This window comes from Pristiophorus japonicus, chromosome 11, assembly GCF_044704955.1.
Source record: "Pristiophorus japonicus isolate sPriJap1 chromosome 11, sPriJap1.hap1, whole genome shotgun sequence".
Taxonomy (NCBI): domain Eukaryota; kingdom Metazoa; phylum Chordata; class Chondrichthyes; family Pristiophoridae; genus Pristiophorus; species Pristiophorus japonicus.
In genome coordinates this window covers 850,987-866,542 of record NC_091987.1, presented here as the reverse complement: position 1 = coordinate 866,542, position 15,556 = coordinate 850,987, and the positions used below count along the sequence as shown (strand labels likewise).

Sequence of the window (15,556 nt, the reverse complement as noted above, 5' to 3'; positions counted from 1 at the left end):
GCTCTCTGAAACAGCACCTCAGCTAGTCCCACTGCCCCGCCCTTTTTCTGCAGCTCTGCAAATGTTTTTCCTTCTTATCCAATTCCCTTTTGAAAGATAGTCACTAATAAATCCAATAGTGAATTCAGGAGAAACTTGTTTCCCCAAAGAGTGAGCAACAACGTTTACGTTAAACTGTTCAGCCACCCAGCAGTCTGGAGGTCCCGCGCGGGCCATTCACCGGCTTTTGAATGGCAAAACCGCGCATGCGCAGAACTTTGAATGGACCACACAGCCTGTTTAAGGGGCTATGCACCCAAAAAAAATTAGCGGGAACTTTGTAAGAATGTGGAACTCACTACCGTAAGGAGTAGTTGAGGCTAAAAGCAGAGATGGAGTTAAGGGGAAGCTCGATAAACACATGAAAGAGAAAGGAATATGCTGACAGGTGAAGTGGGGTGGGAGGGGCTTGTGTGGAGCATAAACACCGGCATAGAGCAGTTGGTTCAAATGACCTGTTTCTATACTGTAGAGTTAACACAACCTCCAGAGGGGAACATTCATGGTGGGAGAAATGCAGCTGCTTTGCGCCTCCAATTAGCGCCTGGGGAGCGGTAACGGGACAATAAGGTCTGACCGACCGGGCGCGTTAAACAGAGAGGCACGAAGCCAAGTCTACACTACCTCCCAGCAAAGAGGAGGGCAAGCTTCAGATTAGAGGTCCTGCTACTTCCTGATGCCCAGCGGCAGGCACACATACTGTAAACAGGCCACACATTTACCCGCTCCGCTGCAGAGGTGATCAGGCTGGCCGACTAAATAGAAGGGGATCAATCCTATGTGAACAAATAGAAGGGAATTCCCATTAAAATGAAGTTAAAAGGATCTCTTACCTCCTTCCTTCAAGTCTCCCCAGCCAGAAATCCAGCCATTGGAATTTGACGGAAACCTTTGTCCATAGTTTGGCAAACAGGCTGGGCGCATTATCTCTAATGTCAGAACAAAATAATGGAGCTGTCATCTGCCATTGGAAGTGTTTCAAAACCAATTTATAAACAGGCTACCAACACCGTTTTATTTAGCTCCCTCCGACAAGTTTCTCAGTTTTGGTGGTTTATTGGTGCTATGTTAATAAAGAGCACGGAAGCCTGGCTGTTATACAGTGCCCTATCATCTTTCTCAGCAATGCTCGAGGTGTGAACTACATGGAAGTGGAATGATTCCTGTAATGTTGTTAGGCAAACATAGCAGCTATATTACACGCAGCAGGCTGCCAGGTACAGCAATGAGCCAAATGACAAGTCAATCAGTTCTTGGCGGTATTGGCCGAGGAGAAGTGTTGACCCAGACACCAGGAAACTCCCAGCTCTTTTTGATTAGCACCATGAGGCCTTTAACACTCGTACATTCAGGAAATGTTTTGAATTCATTCTTGGGATGTGGGCGCCGCTGGCAAGGCCGGCATTTATTGCCCATCCCCAGTTGCCCTTAGGAAGGTGGCAGTGGGCATTCTTTGTGGACCGCTGCAATCCCATGTGCTCCCACTGTGCTGTTAGGCAGAAGGATTCAGGATTTTGAACCAGCTCCGATGAAGAAATATTGATATATATTTTCATGTCAGGAGGGTGTGTGAAAGTTTCAGGTAAACTGTTGGGGTAAAAAGAAGACTTCTCTTCTTCAAGGCCGATCCCCTGAAATAAGGGATCGACACCCGCCCGCATAGCGACCACAGAATCACTCAGACGAAATCTCGGTTCAACCAATCTTTATTCAAGTATATGCAGGGGAAGAGTTCCGATGAACCCTTCAAATTACAAGAGTTCTACATGCACAGTTATACGATTTTTTGAGATGTGCAACCCTCCTACAAAACTTCTACGACCACCGGTTGGCCGACAGCTAATCAGCGGAGCTTCATTGATTCGTAGACCCTTATCAGACTGGCTGCTGAGTGGTTTCCCAACCTGTCCATCTCCCATCACATGTTAACCTGCTAGAATGTGTTGTCCTACAGTGTCAACTTTGTCTCAGTTCCTTATGATGTGTTGGTTAACCTTGTTTCCCGGGGTTTGCTGTGCACCTGGTTTCTTATCAGCCAATTCCCAAGAGCTCCAGCCAAAACTATCTCGTTCCCATGAATGCAGCTGCTACAGTCTATGTTTCAGACAGCTTACTCCCTACTGTCCTTGGTAGGTGTTGGTCCTGTAAATGTACTGAATATGTAAGTTTCCATTTTCTATTATTCTGTCTGAAGTTACTTAGGATGGTTCATTTACCATCAAGCTTTGCTTCTTAGCTTCCCTCCATTTTAAAATCCATTTATAAGTGAGTTTTACATACAATCTGTCAATAGGCGATATATTACAATCCCTATCATGAAGTGGAGGAACTTACGACTCCTCACAACCTCCCAATACTGATAAACCCTTTAACCTGGACCATTTTATGTGTCCGATCAATTCACTACCTTCAGTATCCACTTTAGTGACCATCTGTCTGTCTACTTCCACTTTGGTGACATCTTTATCCCCTTACCATATTCTACCCCCTTACATAAACTAATTGGTGTAACATAACTTATTCATCAAAATCGCTTTTGTAAGTTAGATGGGAACTTGGAGGTGTTCCCATTCACCTGTTGACCTTGTCCTTCTAGGTGATGGAGCTCACTGTTGGAGTTGCACCCATCCAGATAAATGGAGTCTTCCATCACACTCCTGACTTGTGCCTTGTTGGTGGTGGAGAGTCTTTGGGGAGTCAGTAGGTGAGCCATTCACAACAGAATACAAAGCTTCTGACCCACTCTAGCAGTACAATATTTATATGGCTGGTACAGGTGTGTTTCTGGTCAATGGTTGCCCCAGGATGTTGGCAATGGTCATTTCCATTGAATGTCAAGGTACGGTGGTTAGACTCTCTCATGTTGGAGATGATCATTGCCTGGCACTTGTGTGGCACGAATGTCACTTGCCACTTATCAGTCCAAGCCTGGATGTCGTCCAGGACTTGCTGCATGCGGGCATGGGCTGCTTCATTATCTGAGGAGTTGTGAATGGAACTGAACACTGTGCAATGATCAGCGAACTTCCCCACTTCTGGCCTTATGATGGAGGGAAGGTCTTTGATGAATCAGCTAAAGGTGGTTGGGGCTAGGACACTGCCCTGACGAACTCCTGCCGTGATGTCCTGGGACTGAGATAATTGACCTCCAACAAACACAATCATCAATTTCCCGGCCCTTGCACTTGCTTTTTGTGGCGGTATTCTCAGCAGGTGGTCCAATATAGCATGGCCCTACCATCATTGCAGCAAGAACAGCCTTCTCTTAAAGCAAGGCTGTTATTTTAGAGAGCAGTGCGGTCCCTTAAAGGGAAACTGCCTTCTAAAATAAAGAAAAGAATTTATAAATAGGCAGTTTTTAGCCCTTTCAGCTCAACTACCTTCTGGAAAAAAAGCTACAATGCCCCTTCCCTTCAGTTAAAGGGGAGGGCCACTGTGCACTCTGCAGGCCCTTTATGGCCAACACTGGGCCACCAGGGACAATCTTGACAGGGCCAGTGGCCCGGCATCCAAAGAGGAGTGGCGGACTGCATGAAGGCAGCCCGGTCCAGACAAGTCCGTGGAATAGTCGGCCGACAAAAAGAAATGGCGGCCCAGGGCACAGACAACCTCCCCTTTAAGGGGAGCCCCAGGCAGATGTCAGCGCCCAGCTGGGTGTGCGCTGGCCTAGCGCTAACTTCACATCACCCCCAAAATCTTGGGAGCAATTTTGCCCCAGGCGCAACCGCTGTCCGCCTCCGGGCGAAACGGCATTAGCGCCTCTCGGTGACACTAACGGGCCACAAAAAGGGGAGAATTTCGGCCCACTTTTATCCAAGGATATTTAGTACCCAATCCTGCCCTTTTTGAGCCAGGTTTCCGTATCTCCATGACATCATGGGGCCGAAATTCAGTGCAGTCAGAAAACTGGTAGTGTTAAGGCCTTTTTTCCCCATTAGCGCCGCAAAGTTGCACGGCCTTTGGATCCAAATTCAGCTTTTTAATCACAAAAAAGTATTCCAGTCTTATTAGCCCTTCAAACCTGAAAGTTTGCCCTTAGGGCGATGTGGCAGCTGCCATTGCAGCACAGGCGCGAGGGAACGAGCGTATCGGTGCTGCTTTGGCGAGGATGGTCGTGGCTCTGCAGGAGTCGATGGAGTGTCTAAGTGCTGTCATATCTGGTGGCTTTCAGACTGTGGCTGCTCGCATGCAGTCTCAGCTGGATGTCCCCTGAGACCTCAGCGTTGCTTTCGCAGCTGGGTCCACCACTGGCCACGGGGGACCTTCTGGTGTGGGGCCACAGCACTGACCTGAGCTCCCTCAGGTTGGTGGTGGTGGTATTGTGCCACCCCCCGGTGAGTTACTCAGGCTCTCAGGCCAGGATACGGCTCCCTCCGGCTCACAGCATTCCTGGCCCCAGACCTGTCACTCCGCCAGTGTTTCCACACATGGCCTCGCCCGAGCCTAGTCAGACTGAACCCTCCCAGGAGGGTGTTGACCAATCTCCAGCCGGCCCTTCCAAGCCCAAAGCTGCTCAAGGGCCTCCAAGAAGGACATCTGGAGCTTCCACACAGGGAACACAGCAGCCTTTCCAGACCATTGAGGCAGCCACAAGGGAGACACTGAGGTGAAGTCGCAGGTTAGGCACGTGTAAAATCATCGTAGGCTTTCCCTCGAAGTGAAGGAAGACTTGCTTCCACGCTAAAAGTGAGTTCTCAGGTGACTGAACAGTCCAGTACGGGAATTACAGTCTCTGTCACAGGTGGGACACACAGTGGTTGAAGAGAAGGGTGGGGAGCCTGGTTTGCCGCACGCTCCTTCCGCTGCCTGCGCTTGGTTTCTGCATGTTCTCGGCGATGAGACTCGAGGTGCTCAGCGCCCTCCCGGATGCTCTTCCTCCACTGAGGGCGGTCTTTGGCCACGGACTCCCAGGTGTCGGTGGGGATGTTGCATTTTATCAGGGGGCTTTGAGGGTGTCCTTGAAACGTTTCCTCTGCCCACCTGGGGCTCGCTTACCGTGTCGAGGCTCCGAGAAAAGCCCTTGCTTTGGGAGTCTCGTGTCAGGTATGCAGATGATGTGGCCTGCCCAGCGGGGCTGATCGAGTGTGGTCAGTGCTTCGATGCTGGGGATGTTGGCCTGAGCGAGAAAACTCCCAATGGATTTGCAGGATCTTGCGATGGCAGCACTGGTGGTACTTCTCCAGTGTTTGAGGTGTCTGCTGGAAGTCGTCCGCATCTCTGAACTATTTCAGAGGGCAGGTATCACCACTGCCCTGAAGACCATAAGCTTGGTGCCAGATTTGAGTTCCTAGTCTTCAGAAACTCTCTGCCTCAGGCGACCGATGGCTGCGATGGCGCACTGAAGGCGGTGTTGGACGTCGTCATCGATGTCTGCCCTTGCTGACAGTAGACAAACAAAGTATGGAAAATGGTCCATGTTGTCCAAGGCCGCGCTGTGGATTTTGATGACTGGGGGGCAGTGCTGTGTGGTGGGGTCAGGTTGGTGGAGGACCTTTGTCTTACGGATGTTTAGTGAAAGGCCCATGCTTTCGTGCGCCTCAGTAAAGGTGTTGATGTTGGCCTCCGAGTGTGTGCAGATGCAAACGTCGTCTGTGTACTGTAATTCGATGACAGAGGATGGGATGACCTTGGATCTAGCCTGGAGGTGGCGGAGGTGGAATAGATTCCCATTTGTTACCCGGAGGAATGCTGAGCTGGGGCAACGTTTCAGTCTGAGCCCCTGGATTGAGATTTCAGTTTTCTCTCTGTGAATCTCGGCATCTCGATTGCTCTCTCTCGCTCTAGTTTTTTTCCCCCCTTTTCTCTTTCTCTATTCCTATTGATCTATTTCTCTCTCTCCCAATCACATGTTTTCATTCTGATCCTCATTCCCTTTCCTCACCTCTCTCTCTTTCCCTCTGTCCCTCTCCCGCTCCCTCTTCCTCTCCCTCTCTTTCCCTCCCTCTCTTTCTCTCTCCCTCTCTCTCCCTCCCTCTCTCCCTCTCTCTCCATCCCTCTCCCACCCCCCCCCTCTCTCTCCATCACTCTCCCACCCCCCCTCTCTCTCTCTCTCTCTCTCGCCCTCTCTCTCTCTCCCTCTCTCTCTCTCCCTCTCTCCCTCCCTCTCCCTCTCTCTCCCAGTCTCCCTCTCTCCCCCTCTCCCAGTCTCTCTCTCCCCCTCTCCCTCTATCCCTCCCTCTCTCTCTCTCCCTCTCTCCCTTCCTATCTCCCTCTCTCCCTCCCTCTCTCTGTCTCTCCCTCCCTCCCTCCCTCTCTCCCTCCCTCCCTCTCTCCCTCCCTCCCTCTCTCCCTCCCTTCCTCTCTCCCTCCCTCCCTCTCTCTCCCTCCCTCCCCTCTCTCTCTCACCCTCTCACTTTCCCTGCCCTCTCCCTCTCTCACTCTCTCTTCCCTTGAGTGCAGATTCTGTGTTGAACATCCTCAGGTTTCGATCTCACCTTCTTGTCTCTCTCCGCTCCCATGGCTCCGAGATCTCTGCCACTCTGCACTGGGCCATAAAGCTGGCGGGGGCACCGTCAGCTCAAGGTCCGACTTTCTCACGCTGAAAATGGGTCCGGGGCGGAGCAGCAGCAGTGCGCTAATTTAGCGCGTCACTACAGCCCCATACCCCACAACACCATGAGAGCCAGCAGTCGTCCACACCACTGCAAGACGTCCCGGGCCGAATCTATGTCGGGCCGGCCAGTTGAGCCCAAAGATGTGGAAAGAAGTATTTTTGATTGGGCGGGACAATTGTGGGCAGTCATGTGATGAAACCTCTGAGAATACAAGCAACTAGAGGTGGAAACCCAAGGACTGCAGAGGGGCAATGTGCCAAGCACCTTCATTGGATAAAGTGGGAGTTACCTGAAAACCTGAACGGGGTCTTTAGCTTCATTAGTGCTATGTCATAATCTTTGTTCACTGGGTCAAACATTTTATGTCTGATAAATTTTTCCACCAAGTGAGGAGGTAGAAATTGTGTTTCTGCTTGCCGTAGGATGCCACCATACACCTGCCAGTAGTGAGTCGTGGGATACCTGCAAAAAGAGGAAAAAAAGATTTCTAGGTATATCCTCCTCTAAATCATGTAAATTCCACTCAAAGTATTTGACAGCAACAGATTGCATCTATATTGAATAACATTTACAGCTCTGAAACAGGCCTTTCGTTGCCTCTGGTCGATGCCAGTGTTTATGCTCGACACAAGCCTCCTCCCACCCATCTTCATCTCACCCAACATCGCCTTTAACATAGTAAAACACCCTAAGGTGCTTCATAGTGTGGTATCTTTACAGAGACCACCAACAGCACACACTACAAGATGGCTCCTTAACAGAAACTGTCATCATGTGACCTTGCCACATGACCTTTTATTATTAATACATGAGTAGTTGCATTACATCAGTAATCCACTAGGTGGAGCTCTATTGCTCATAGGAAATGAATCAGAAAAATTGACACTGGGCCAAAGAAGGAGTCATTAGGACAGGTGACCAAAAGCTTAGCAGTAAAGGTAGATTTTAAGGAGCATCTTAAGGAAGGAGAGACGGTGATGTTTAGGTTAGGGAATTCCAGAGTTTGGGGCCTAGACAGCTGAAGGCACGACCGCCAATGGTGGGGTGAAGGAGGTTGTGGATACGCAAGGGCCAGATTTGGATGAATACAGGGTTCTCAGTAACTGGCCTGCTGATGTGAAACCTAGCCTCAACACTGAAAGCTGTTCATCTGTAATATCTTTCATTTCCAAGGAAAGGTTTTACACCTGAAACGTCTACAGTCATGTGTTTTCTCAACATCATCATCATAGGCAGTCCCTCGAAATCGAGGAAGACTTGCTTCCACTCTAAAAATAAGTTCTAAGGTGACTGTACAGTCCAATACAGGAATTACAGTCTCTGTCACAGGTGGGACAGACAGTGGTTGAGGAAAGGGGAGGGTGGGACTGGTTTGCCGCACGCTCCTTCCGCTGCATGCGCTTGGTTTCTGCATGTTCTCGGTGACAAGACTCGAGGTGCTCAGCGCCCTCCACTTAGAGCAGTCTTTGGCCAGGGACTCCCAGGTGTCAGTGGGGATGTTGCACTTTATCAGGGAGGCTTTGAGGGTGTCCTTGAAACATTTCCTCTGCCCACCTGGGGCTTGCCTGCCATGTAGGAATTCCGAGTAGAGCGCTTGCTTTGGGAGTCTTGTGTCGGGCATGCGAACAATGCGGCCTGCCCAACAGAGCTGGTCGAGTGTGGTCAGTGCTTCGATGCTGGGGATGTTGGCCTGGTCGAGGACGCTAACGTTGGTGTATCTGTCCTCCCGGGGGATCTGCAGGATCTTGCGGAGACATCGTTGGTGGTATTTCTCCAGCGACTTGAGATGTCTACTGTATATGGTCCATGTCTCTGAGCCATACAGGAGGGCGGGTATTACTACAGCCCTGTAGACCATGAGCTTGGTGCCAGATTTGAGGGCCTGCTCTTCGAGCATTCTTTTCCTCAGGGTGCCACAGGTTGAGGCGGTGTTGAATCTTGTCATCGATGTCTGTCCTTGTTGATAACTGGCTCCCGAGGTATGGAAAGTGGTCCACATTGTCCAGAGCCGCGCTGTGGATCTTGATGACTGGGGGTTAGTGCTGTGTGGCAGGGTCAGGCTGCTGGACGACCTTTGTCTAACGGATGTTTAGTGTAAGGCCCATGCTTTCGTACGCCTCGGTTGACTATGACTTGGAGTTCAGACTCAGAATGTGCGTCGTCCCTGTACTGCAGTTTGACGACAGAGGTTTTCTCAACAAGCGCTGCCTAACCAGCTAAGTCTCTCCACCGTTTTCTGTTTTCGTTTGAGATTTCCAGCATCTGCAGTATTTTCCTTTTCTTATCTTCAATAGTACAAGTACAGGTCTCTGGTATTATACTTGTAGCATGCAATGTGCATTTTGGTAGCGATATACTGTCACATACATGCCAATCACTGCTCAGGGAAATGAAGTTCTGCCACATACATAGAAAATAGGGACATTGTCAGTGAGTCAAATTGTCGTCAAAACCAGAAAGTGCTGGAAACACTCAGAAAGTCAATCAGAATCTGTAAAGAGAATAGATTTTTTTAAACTTGCATTTATATAGCGCCTTTCATGATCTCAGGACTTCCCAAGGCTCTTTACAGCCAATGAAGTATTTTGAAGTGTAGTCATTGTTGTAATGTAGGAAATGCCACAGCCAATTTGTGCACAGCAAGTTCCCACAAACAACAATGTGATAATGACGAGATCATTTAATTTAGAAACATAGAAACATAGAAAATAGGTGCAGGAGTAGGCCATTCGGCCCTTCTAGCCTGCACCGCCATTCAATGAGTTCATGGCTGAACATGCAACTTCAGTACCCCATTCCTGCTTTCTCACCATACCCCTTGATTTCCCCCTAGTAGTAAGGACGACATCTAACTCCTTTTTGAATATATTTAGTGAACTGGCCTCAACAACTTTCTGTGGTAGAGAATTCCACAGGTTCACCACTCTCTGGGTGAAGAAATTCCTCCTCATCTCGGTCCTAAATGGCTTCCCCCTTATCCTTAGACTGTGTCCCCTGGTTCTGGACTTCCCCAACATTGGGAACATTCTTCCTGCATCTAACCTGTCTAACCCCGTCAGAATTTTAAACGTTTCTATGAGGTCCCCTCTCATTCTTCTGAACTCCAGTGAATACAAGCCCAGTTGATCCAGTCTTTCTTGATAGGTCAGTCCCGCCATCCCGGGAATCAGTCTGGTGAACCTTCGCTGCACTCCCTCAATAGCAAGAATGTCCTTCCTCAAGTTAGGAGACCAAAACTGTACTCAATACTCCAGGTGTGACCTCACCAAAGTGTTGATTGAGGGATAACTGTTGGCCAGGACACGGGGGAGAACTCCCCTGCTTTTCTTCACAGTGTCTTGACATCTACGCCCACCTGAGAGGGCAGACGGGACCTCAATGTAACATCTCATCCGAAAGATGGCGCCTCCGGCAGTGCAGCGCTCCCTCAACACTGCACTCGGATTGTCGGCCTAGATTATGTGCTCAAGTCTCTGGAGTGGCACTTGAACACAAGCCTTTCTTTCTTTCTTTGTCATTTGTCAAAGTAATGCCATTCCTTGGTACAGTCACAAGGTTACCCGAGACCAACATGAGGTGACTACCATTAACAATCACAGATGAGGTTCGGAAAGAATACAGCACTGGAAACCACTAAGTGGTGTTACCATGGAAATGGTTACCACACATCATTGTGCCGCAGTTATCATGAACCAATGGTACACAAGATTTTTCAATTGCATGGATAACATGGAACAATGACAGAGCTCAAATAAAATGTCACTATTAAGAGCAAACCTCGGGGAATGGCCATGCAATACTATTGACCAATGAAACGGCTAGAAAGTAATAAATAGTGTTTGAAGTGCTCACATGATTATTATGAGATTGCTAGAAAGTGACATGAGAATTTGGAAGCGGTCAGATGATTGCTATTAGACAACTAACACTAATAATTGGAAGCGTTACTTGGTTACCAGTGGCCTATCAGATTGCTAGAGAGCGCCCTATGCAGTTGGGATGGTAGCTGGATTACATTAACCAATGAAATTGCTCAAAAGGAACACTCAGCAATTGTTTCAAAGATCCATAGATAACAGAAAGACACACAAAAAAGCAGCACATTTTATGTAGCTTATTTACTATAGATATTTCAGGAACGTGAACATTTAAAAGAGAAAAATCAACTAGCCTTTCTCCACAGTGGGCTGCTGTAACTATCCAATGGGGTGTGATAATGGTGCCACCACACACATGATATTTTTTCAAGTGGAGGCTGACCTGCCAAGGGAATTCGCCTTCAATCACTGGATCTCCACCAACTATTCGTTCAGAATGATTTTGAATTTCCTTGTGGACTCCGCACTCTATGGTAGCACATATTGAGGAGCAAGAAGGCTGAATTTAGTTAATGGCTGAAAAAAAGTCTTTGCAAAGAGTCGGTTTGTCGATGACTGTACAGGGCATTGTACAGTGTCTGTGTGTGGAACACTGTACAGTGTCGGTGCGTGGGGCACTGTACAGTGTCGGTGTGGAGACTGTACAGAGTCGGGTGTGTGGAGCACTGTACAGTGTCAGTGTGTGGAGCACTGTACAGTGTCGATGCGTGGGGCACTGTACAGTGTCGGTGTGTGGAGCACTGCACAGTGTCGGTGCGTGAGGCACTGTACAGTGTCGGTGTGGAGCACTGTACAGAGTCGGGTGTGTGGAGCACTGTACAGTGTCAGTGTGTGGAGCACTGTACAGTGTCAGTGTGTGGGGCACTGTACAGTGTCGGTGTGTGGAGAACTGTAAACTGTCGGTGTGTGGGGCACTGTACAGTGTCGGTGTGTGGAGCGCTGTACAATGTCGGTGTGTGGGGCACTGTACAGTGTCGGTGTGTGGGGCGCTGTACAATGTCGGTGTGTGGGGCACTGTACAGTGTCGGTGTGTGGGGCGCTGTACAATGTCGGTGTGTGGGGCACTGTACAGTGTCAGTGTGTGGGGCACTGTACAGTGTCGGCGTGTGGGGCGCTGTACAATGTCGGTGTGTGGAGCACTGTACAGTGTCAGTGTGTGGGGCACTGTACAGTGTCAGTGTGTGGGGCACTGTACAGTGTCGGTGTGTGGGGTGCTGTACAGTGTCAGTGTGTGGGGCACTGTACAGAGTCGGGTGTGTGGAGCACTGTACAGTGTCGGTGTGTGGGGCGCTGTAGAGTGTCGGTGTGTGGGGCACTGTACAGAGTTGGGTGTGTGGAGCACTGTACAGTGTCGGTGTGTGGGGCACTGTACAATGTCTGAGTGTGGGGCACTGTACAGTGTCAGTGTGGAGCACTGTACAGTGTCTGTGTGGGGCACTGTACAGTTTCGATGCATGGAGCAGTGTACAGTGTCGGTGTGTGGAGCACTGTAGAGTGTCGGTGTGTGGGGCACTGTACAGAGTTGGGTGTGTGGGGCACTGTACAGTGTCGGTGTGTGGGGCGCTGTACAATGTCGGTGTGTGGAGCACTGTACAGTGTCAGTGTGTGGGGCACTGTACAGTGTCAGTGTGTGGGGCACTGTACAGTGTCGGTGTGTGGGGTGCTGTACAGTGTCAGTGTGTGGGGCACTGTACAGAGTCGGGTGTGTGGAGCACTGTACAGTGTCGGTGTGTGGGGCGCTGTAGAGTGTCGGTGTTTGGGGCACTGTACAGAGTTGGGTGTGTGGAGCACTGTACAGTGTCAGTGTGTGGGGCACTGTACAATGTCTGAGTGTGGGGCACTGTACAGTGTCAGTGTGGAGCACTGTACAGTGTCTGTGGGGCACTGTACAGTTTCGATGCGTGGAGCAGTGTACAGTGTCGGTGTGTGGAGCACTGTAGAGTGTCGGTGTGTGGGGCACTGTACAGTGTCAGTGTGTGGGGCGCTGTACAGTGTCAGTGTGTGGGGCACTGTACAGTGTCTGAGTGTGGGGCACTGTACAGTGTCGGTGTGTGGGGCGCTGTACAGTGTCAGTGTGTGGGGCACTGTACAGTGTCAGTGTGTGGGGCGCTGTACAGTGTCAGTGCGTGGGGCACTGTACAGTGTCGGCGTGTAGCACTGTACAGAGTCGGGTGTGTGGAGCACTGTACAGTGTCGGTGTGTGGGGCACTGTAGAGTGTCGGTGTTTGGGGCACTGTACAGTGTCGGTGTGGAGCACTGTACAGTGTCTGTGTGGGGCACTGTACAGTGTCGGTGCATGGAGCAGTGTACAGTGTCGGTGTGTGGAGCACTGTACAGTGTCTGAGTGTGGGGCACTGTATAGTGTCGGTGTGGAGCACTGTACAGTGTCTGTGTGGGGCACTGTACAGTGTCGGTGCGTGGAGAAGTGTACAGTGTCAGTGTGTGGGGCACTGTACAGTGTCGGTGTGTGGAACACTGTACAGTGTCGGTGTGTGGGGCACTGTGCAGTGTCTGGGTGTGGGGCACTGTGCAGTGCCTGAGTGTGGGGCACTGTGCAGTGTCTGGGTGTGGGGCACTGTGCAGTGCCTGAGTGTGGGGCACTGTGCAGTGCCTGAGTGTGGGGCACTGTGCAGTGTCTGGGTGTGGGGCACTGTACAGTGTCAGTGCGTGGGGCACTGTACAGTGTCGGCGTGTAGCACTGTACAGAGTCGGGTGTGTGGAGCACTGTACAGTGTCGGTGTGTGGGGCACTGTAGAGTGTCGGTGTTTGGGGCACTGTACAGTGTCGGTGTGGAGCACTGTACAGTGTCGGTGTGTGGGGCGCTGTACAGTGTCAGTGTGTGGGGCACTGTACAGTGTCAGTGTGTGGGGCGCTGTACAGTGTCAGTGCGTGGGGCACTGTACAGTGTCGGCGTGTAGCACTGTACAGAGTCGGGTGTGTGGAGCACTGTACAGTGTCGGTGTGTGGGGCACTGTAGAGTGTCGGTGTTTGGGGCACTGTACAGTGTCGGTGTGGAGCACTGTACAGTGTCTGTGTGGGGCACTGTACAGTGTCGGTGCATGGAGCAGTGTACAGTGTCGGTGTGTGGAGCACTGTACAGTGTCTGAGTGTGGGGCACTGTATAGTGTCGGTGTGGAGCACTGTACAGTGTCTTTGTGTGGGGCACTGTACAGTGTCGGTGCGTGGAGAAGTGTACAGTGTCAGTGTGTGGGGCACTGTACAGTGTCGGTGTGTGGAACACTGTACAGTGTCGGTGTGTGGGGCACTGTGCAGTGTCTGGGTGTGGGGCACTGTGCAGTGCCTGAGTGTGGGGCACTGTGCAGTGTCTGGGTGTGGGGCACTGTGCAGTGCCTGAGTGTGGGGCACTGTGCAGTGCCTGAGTGTGGGGCACTGTGCAGTGTCTGGGTGTGGGGCACTGTGCAGTGTCTGGGTGTGGGGCACTGTGCAGTGCCTGAGTGTGGGGCACAGGCGGCACTGTGCAGTTTCGGTGTGTGGGGCACTGTACAGTGTCTGAGTGTGGGGCACTGTGCAGTGTCTGAGTGTGGGGCACTGTGCAGTGTCTGAGTGTGGGGCACTGTGCAGTGTCTGGGTGTGGGGCACTGTGCAGTGTCTGGGTGTGGGGCACTGTGCAGTGCCTGAGTGTGGGGCACTGTGCAGTGTCTGAGTGTGGGGCACTGTGCAGTGTCTGGGTGTGGGGCACTGTGCAGTGTCTGGGTGTGGGGCACTGTGCAGTGTCTGGGTGTGGGGCACTGTGCAGTGCCTGAGTGTGGGGCACTGTGCAGTGTCTGAGTGTGGGGCACTGTGCAGTGTCTGGGTGTGGGGCACTGTGCAGTGTCTGGGTGTGGGGCACTGTGCAGTGCCTGAGTGTGGGGCACAGGCGGCACTGTGCAGTTTCGGTGTGTGGGGCACTGTACAGTGTCTGAGTGTGGGGCACTGTGCAGTGTCTGAGTGTGGGGCACTGTGCAGTGTCTGAGTGTGGGACACTGTGCAGTGTCTGAGTGTGGGGCACTGTGCAGTGCCTGAGTGTGGGGCACTGTGCAGTGCCTGGGTGTGGGGCACTGTGCAGTGTCTGGGTGTGGGGCACTGTGCAGTGTTTGGGTGTTGAATATTATATGTTGAGTGTGGTAGTATTTAGTATTGTATGTTTAGTGCATTGACTATTATGTGCTTATTATGTTGTGCTACGTTTTGTGTGTTGAACGTTACTGTATTGAGTATTGGATATTCAGTGTGGACAAATTGCAGATTGGAGTTCAGTGTTGACGTACTGAAAGCTACATGTTCAATCTTGGTATATTATGTAGGATTACACAGTATATACGGCACAGAAACGGGCCATCCGGCCCAACCAGTCCATGCCGGCGTTTATGCTCCACTCGAGCCTCCTCCCATCTTTCCTCATCTAAATCTATCAGCGAAACCTTCTATTCCCATCTCCCTCGTATGCTTGTCTAGCCTCCCCTTATACTATTCGATTCCACCACTCCCTGTGGCAGCGAGTTCCACATTCTCACCACTCGCTGGGTAAAAAAGTTTCTTCTGAATTCCCCATTGGATTTCTTGGAATCTTATATTGATGGCCTCTAGTTATGCTCTTCCCCCCCACCCCCCAAGGGGAAACATTCTCTCTGTAGCCACTCTATCAAAACCTTTCATCATTTGAAGACCTCTATTAGGTCACCCCTCAGCCTTTTTTCAATGGAAAAGAGACCCAGCCTGTTCATCCTTTCCTGATATGTATACCCTCGCATTTCTGGTATCATCCTTGTAAACCTTCTCTGCACCCTCTCCAGTGCCTCTATATCCTTTTGATAACACGGCGACCAGAACTGTACACAGTACAGTATGCTGCGGGACCAGAGGAGCAGCAGTGGTCATAAATAGAGCGAGCTGGGGGCAGACTGAATGGATCTGTGAGGAGAAAAAAATCAAAGTGTGATGTAGAAAGAGGGATGAGATCCTGCAGGAAGATTTTAGGGAGCTAAAAGCAGGATCTCAAAGGTAGTAATCTCCGGATTACTCCCAGTGCCACATGCTAGTGAGTACAGAAATAGGAGGATAGAGCAGATAAATGTGTGGCAGGAG

General features: G+C 50.7%; 1 protein-coding gene across 1 annotated transcript in view; it reads right to left on the bottom strand.

Annotated features, from left to right (window-relative positions):
- LOC139276388 (transmembrane protease serine 2-like) overlaps positions 1 to 15,556 on the bottom strand; it is a 125,643-nt gene that overhangs the window by 43,838 nt on the left and 66,249 nt on the right. The window contains exons 8-10 of the mRNA XM_070894313.1: positions 10,765 to 10,939; positions 6,883 to 7,055; positions 873 to 968 (exon numbers count right to left, since the gene is read on the bottom strand). Of these exons, the coding sequence (XP_070750414.1) occupies positions 873 to 968; positions 6,883 to 7,055; positions 10,765 to 10,939 (444 nt within the window). The remainder of the gene's footprint in view (positions 1 to 872; positions 969 to 6,882; positions 7,056 to 10,764; positions 10,940 to 15,556) is intronic.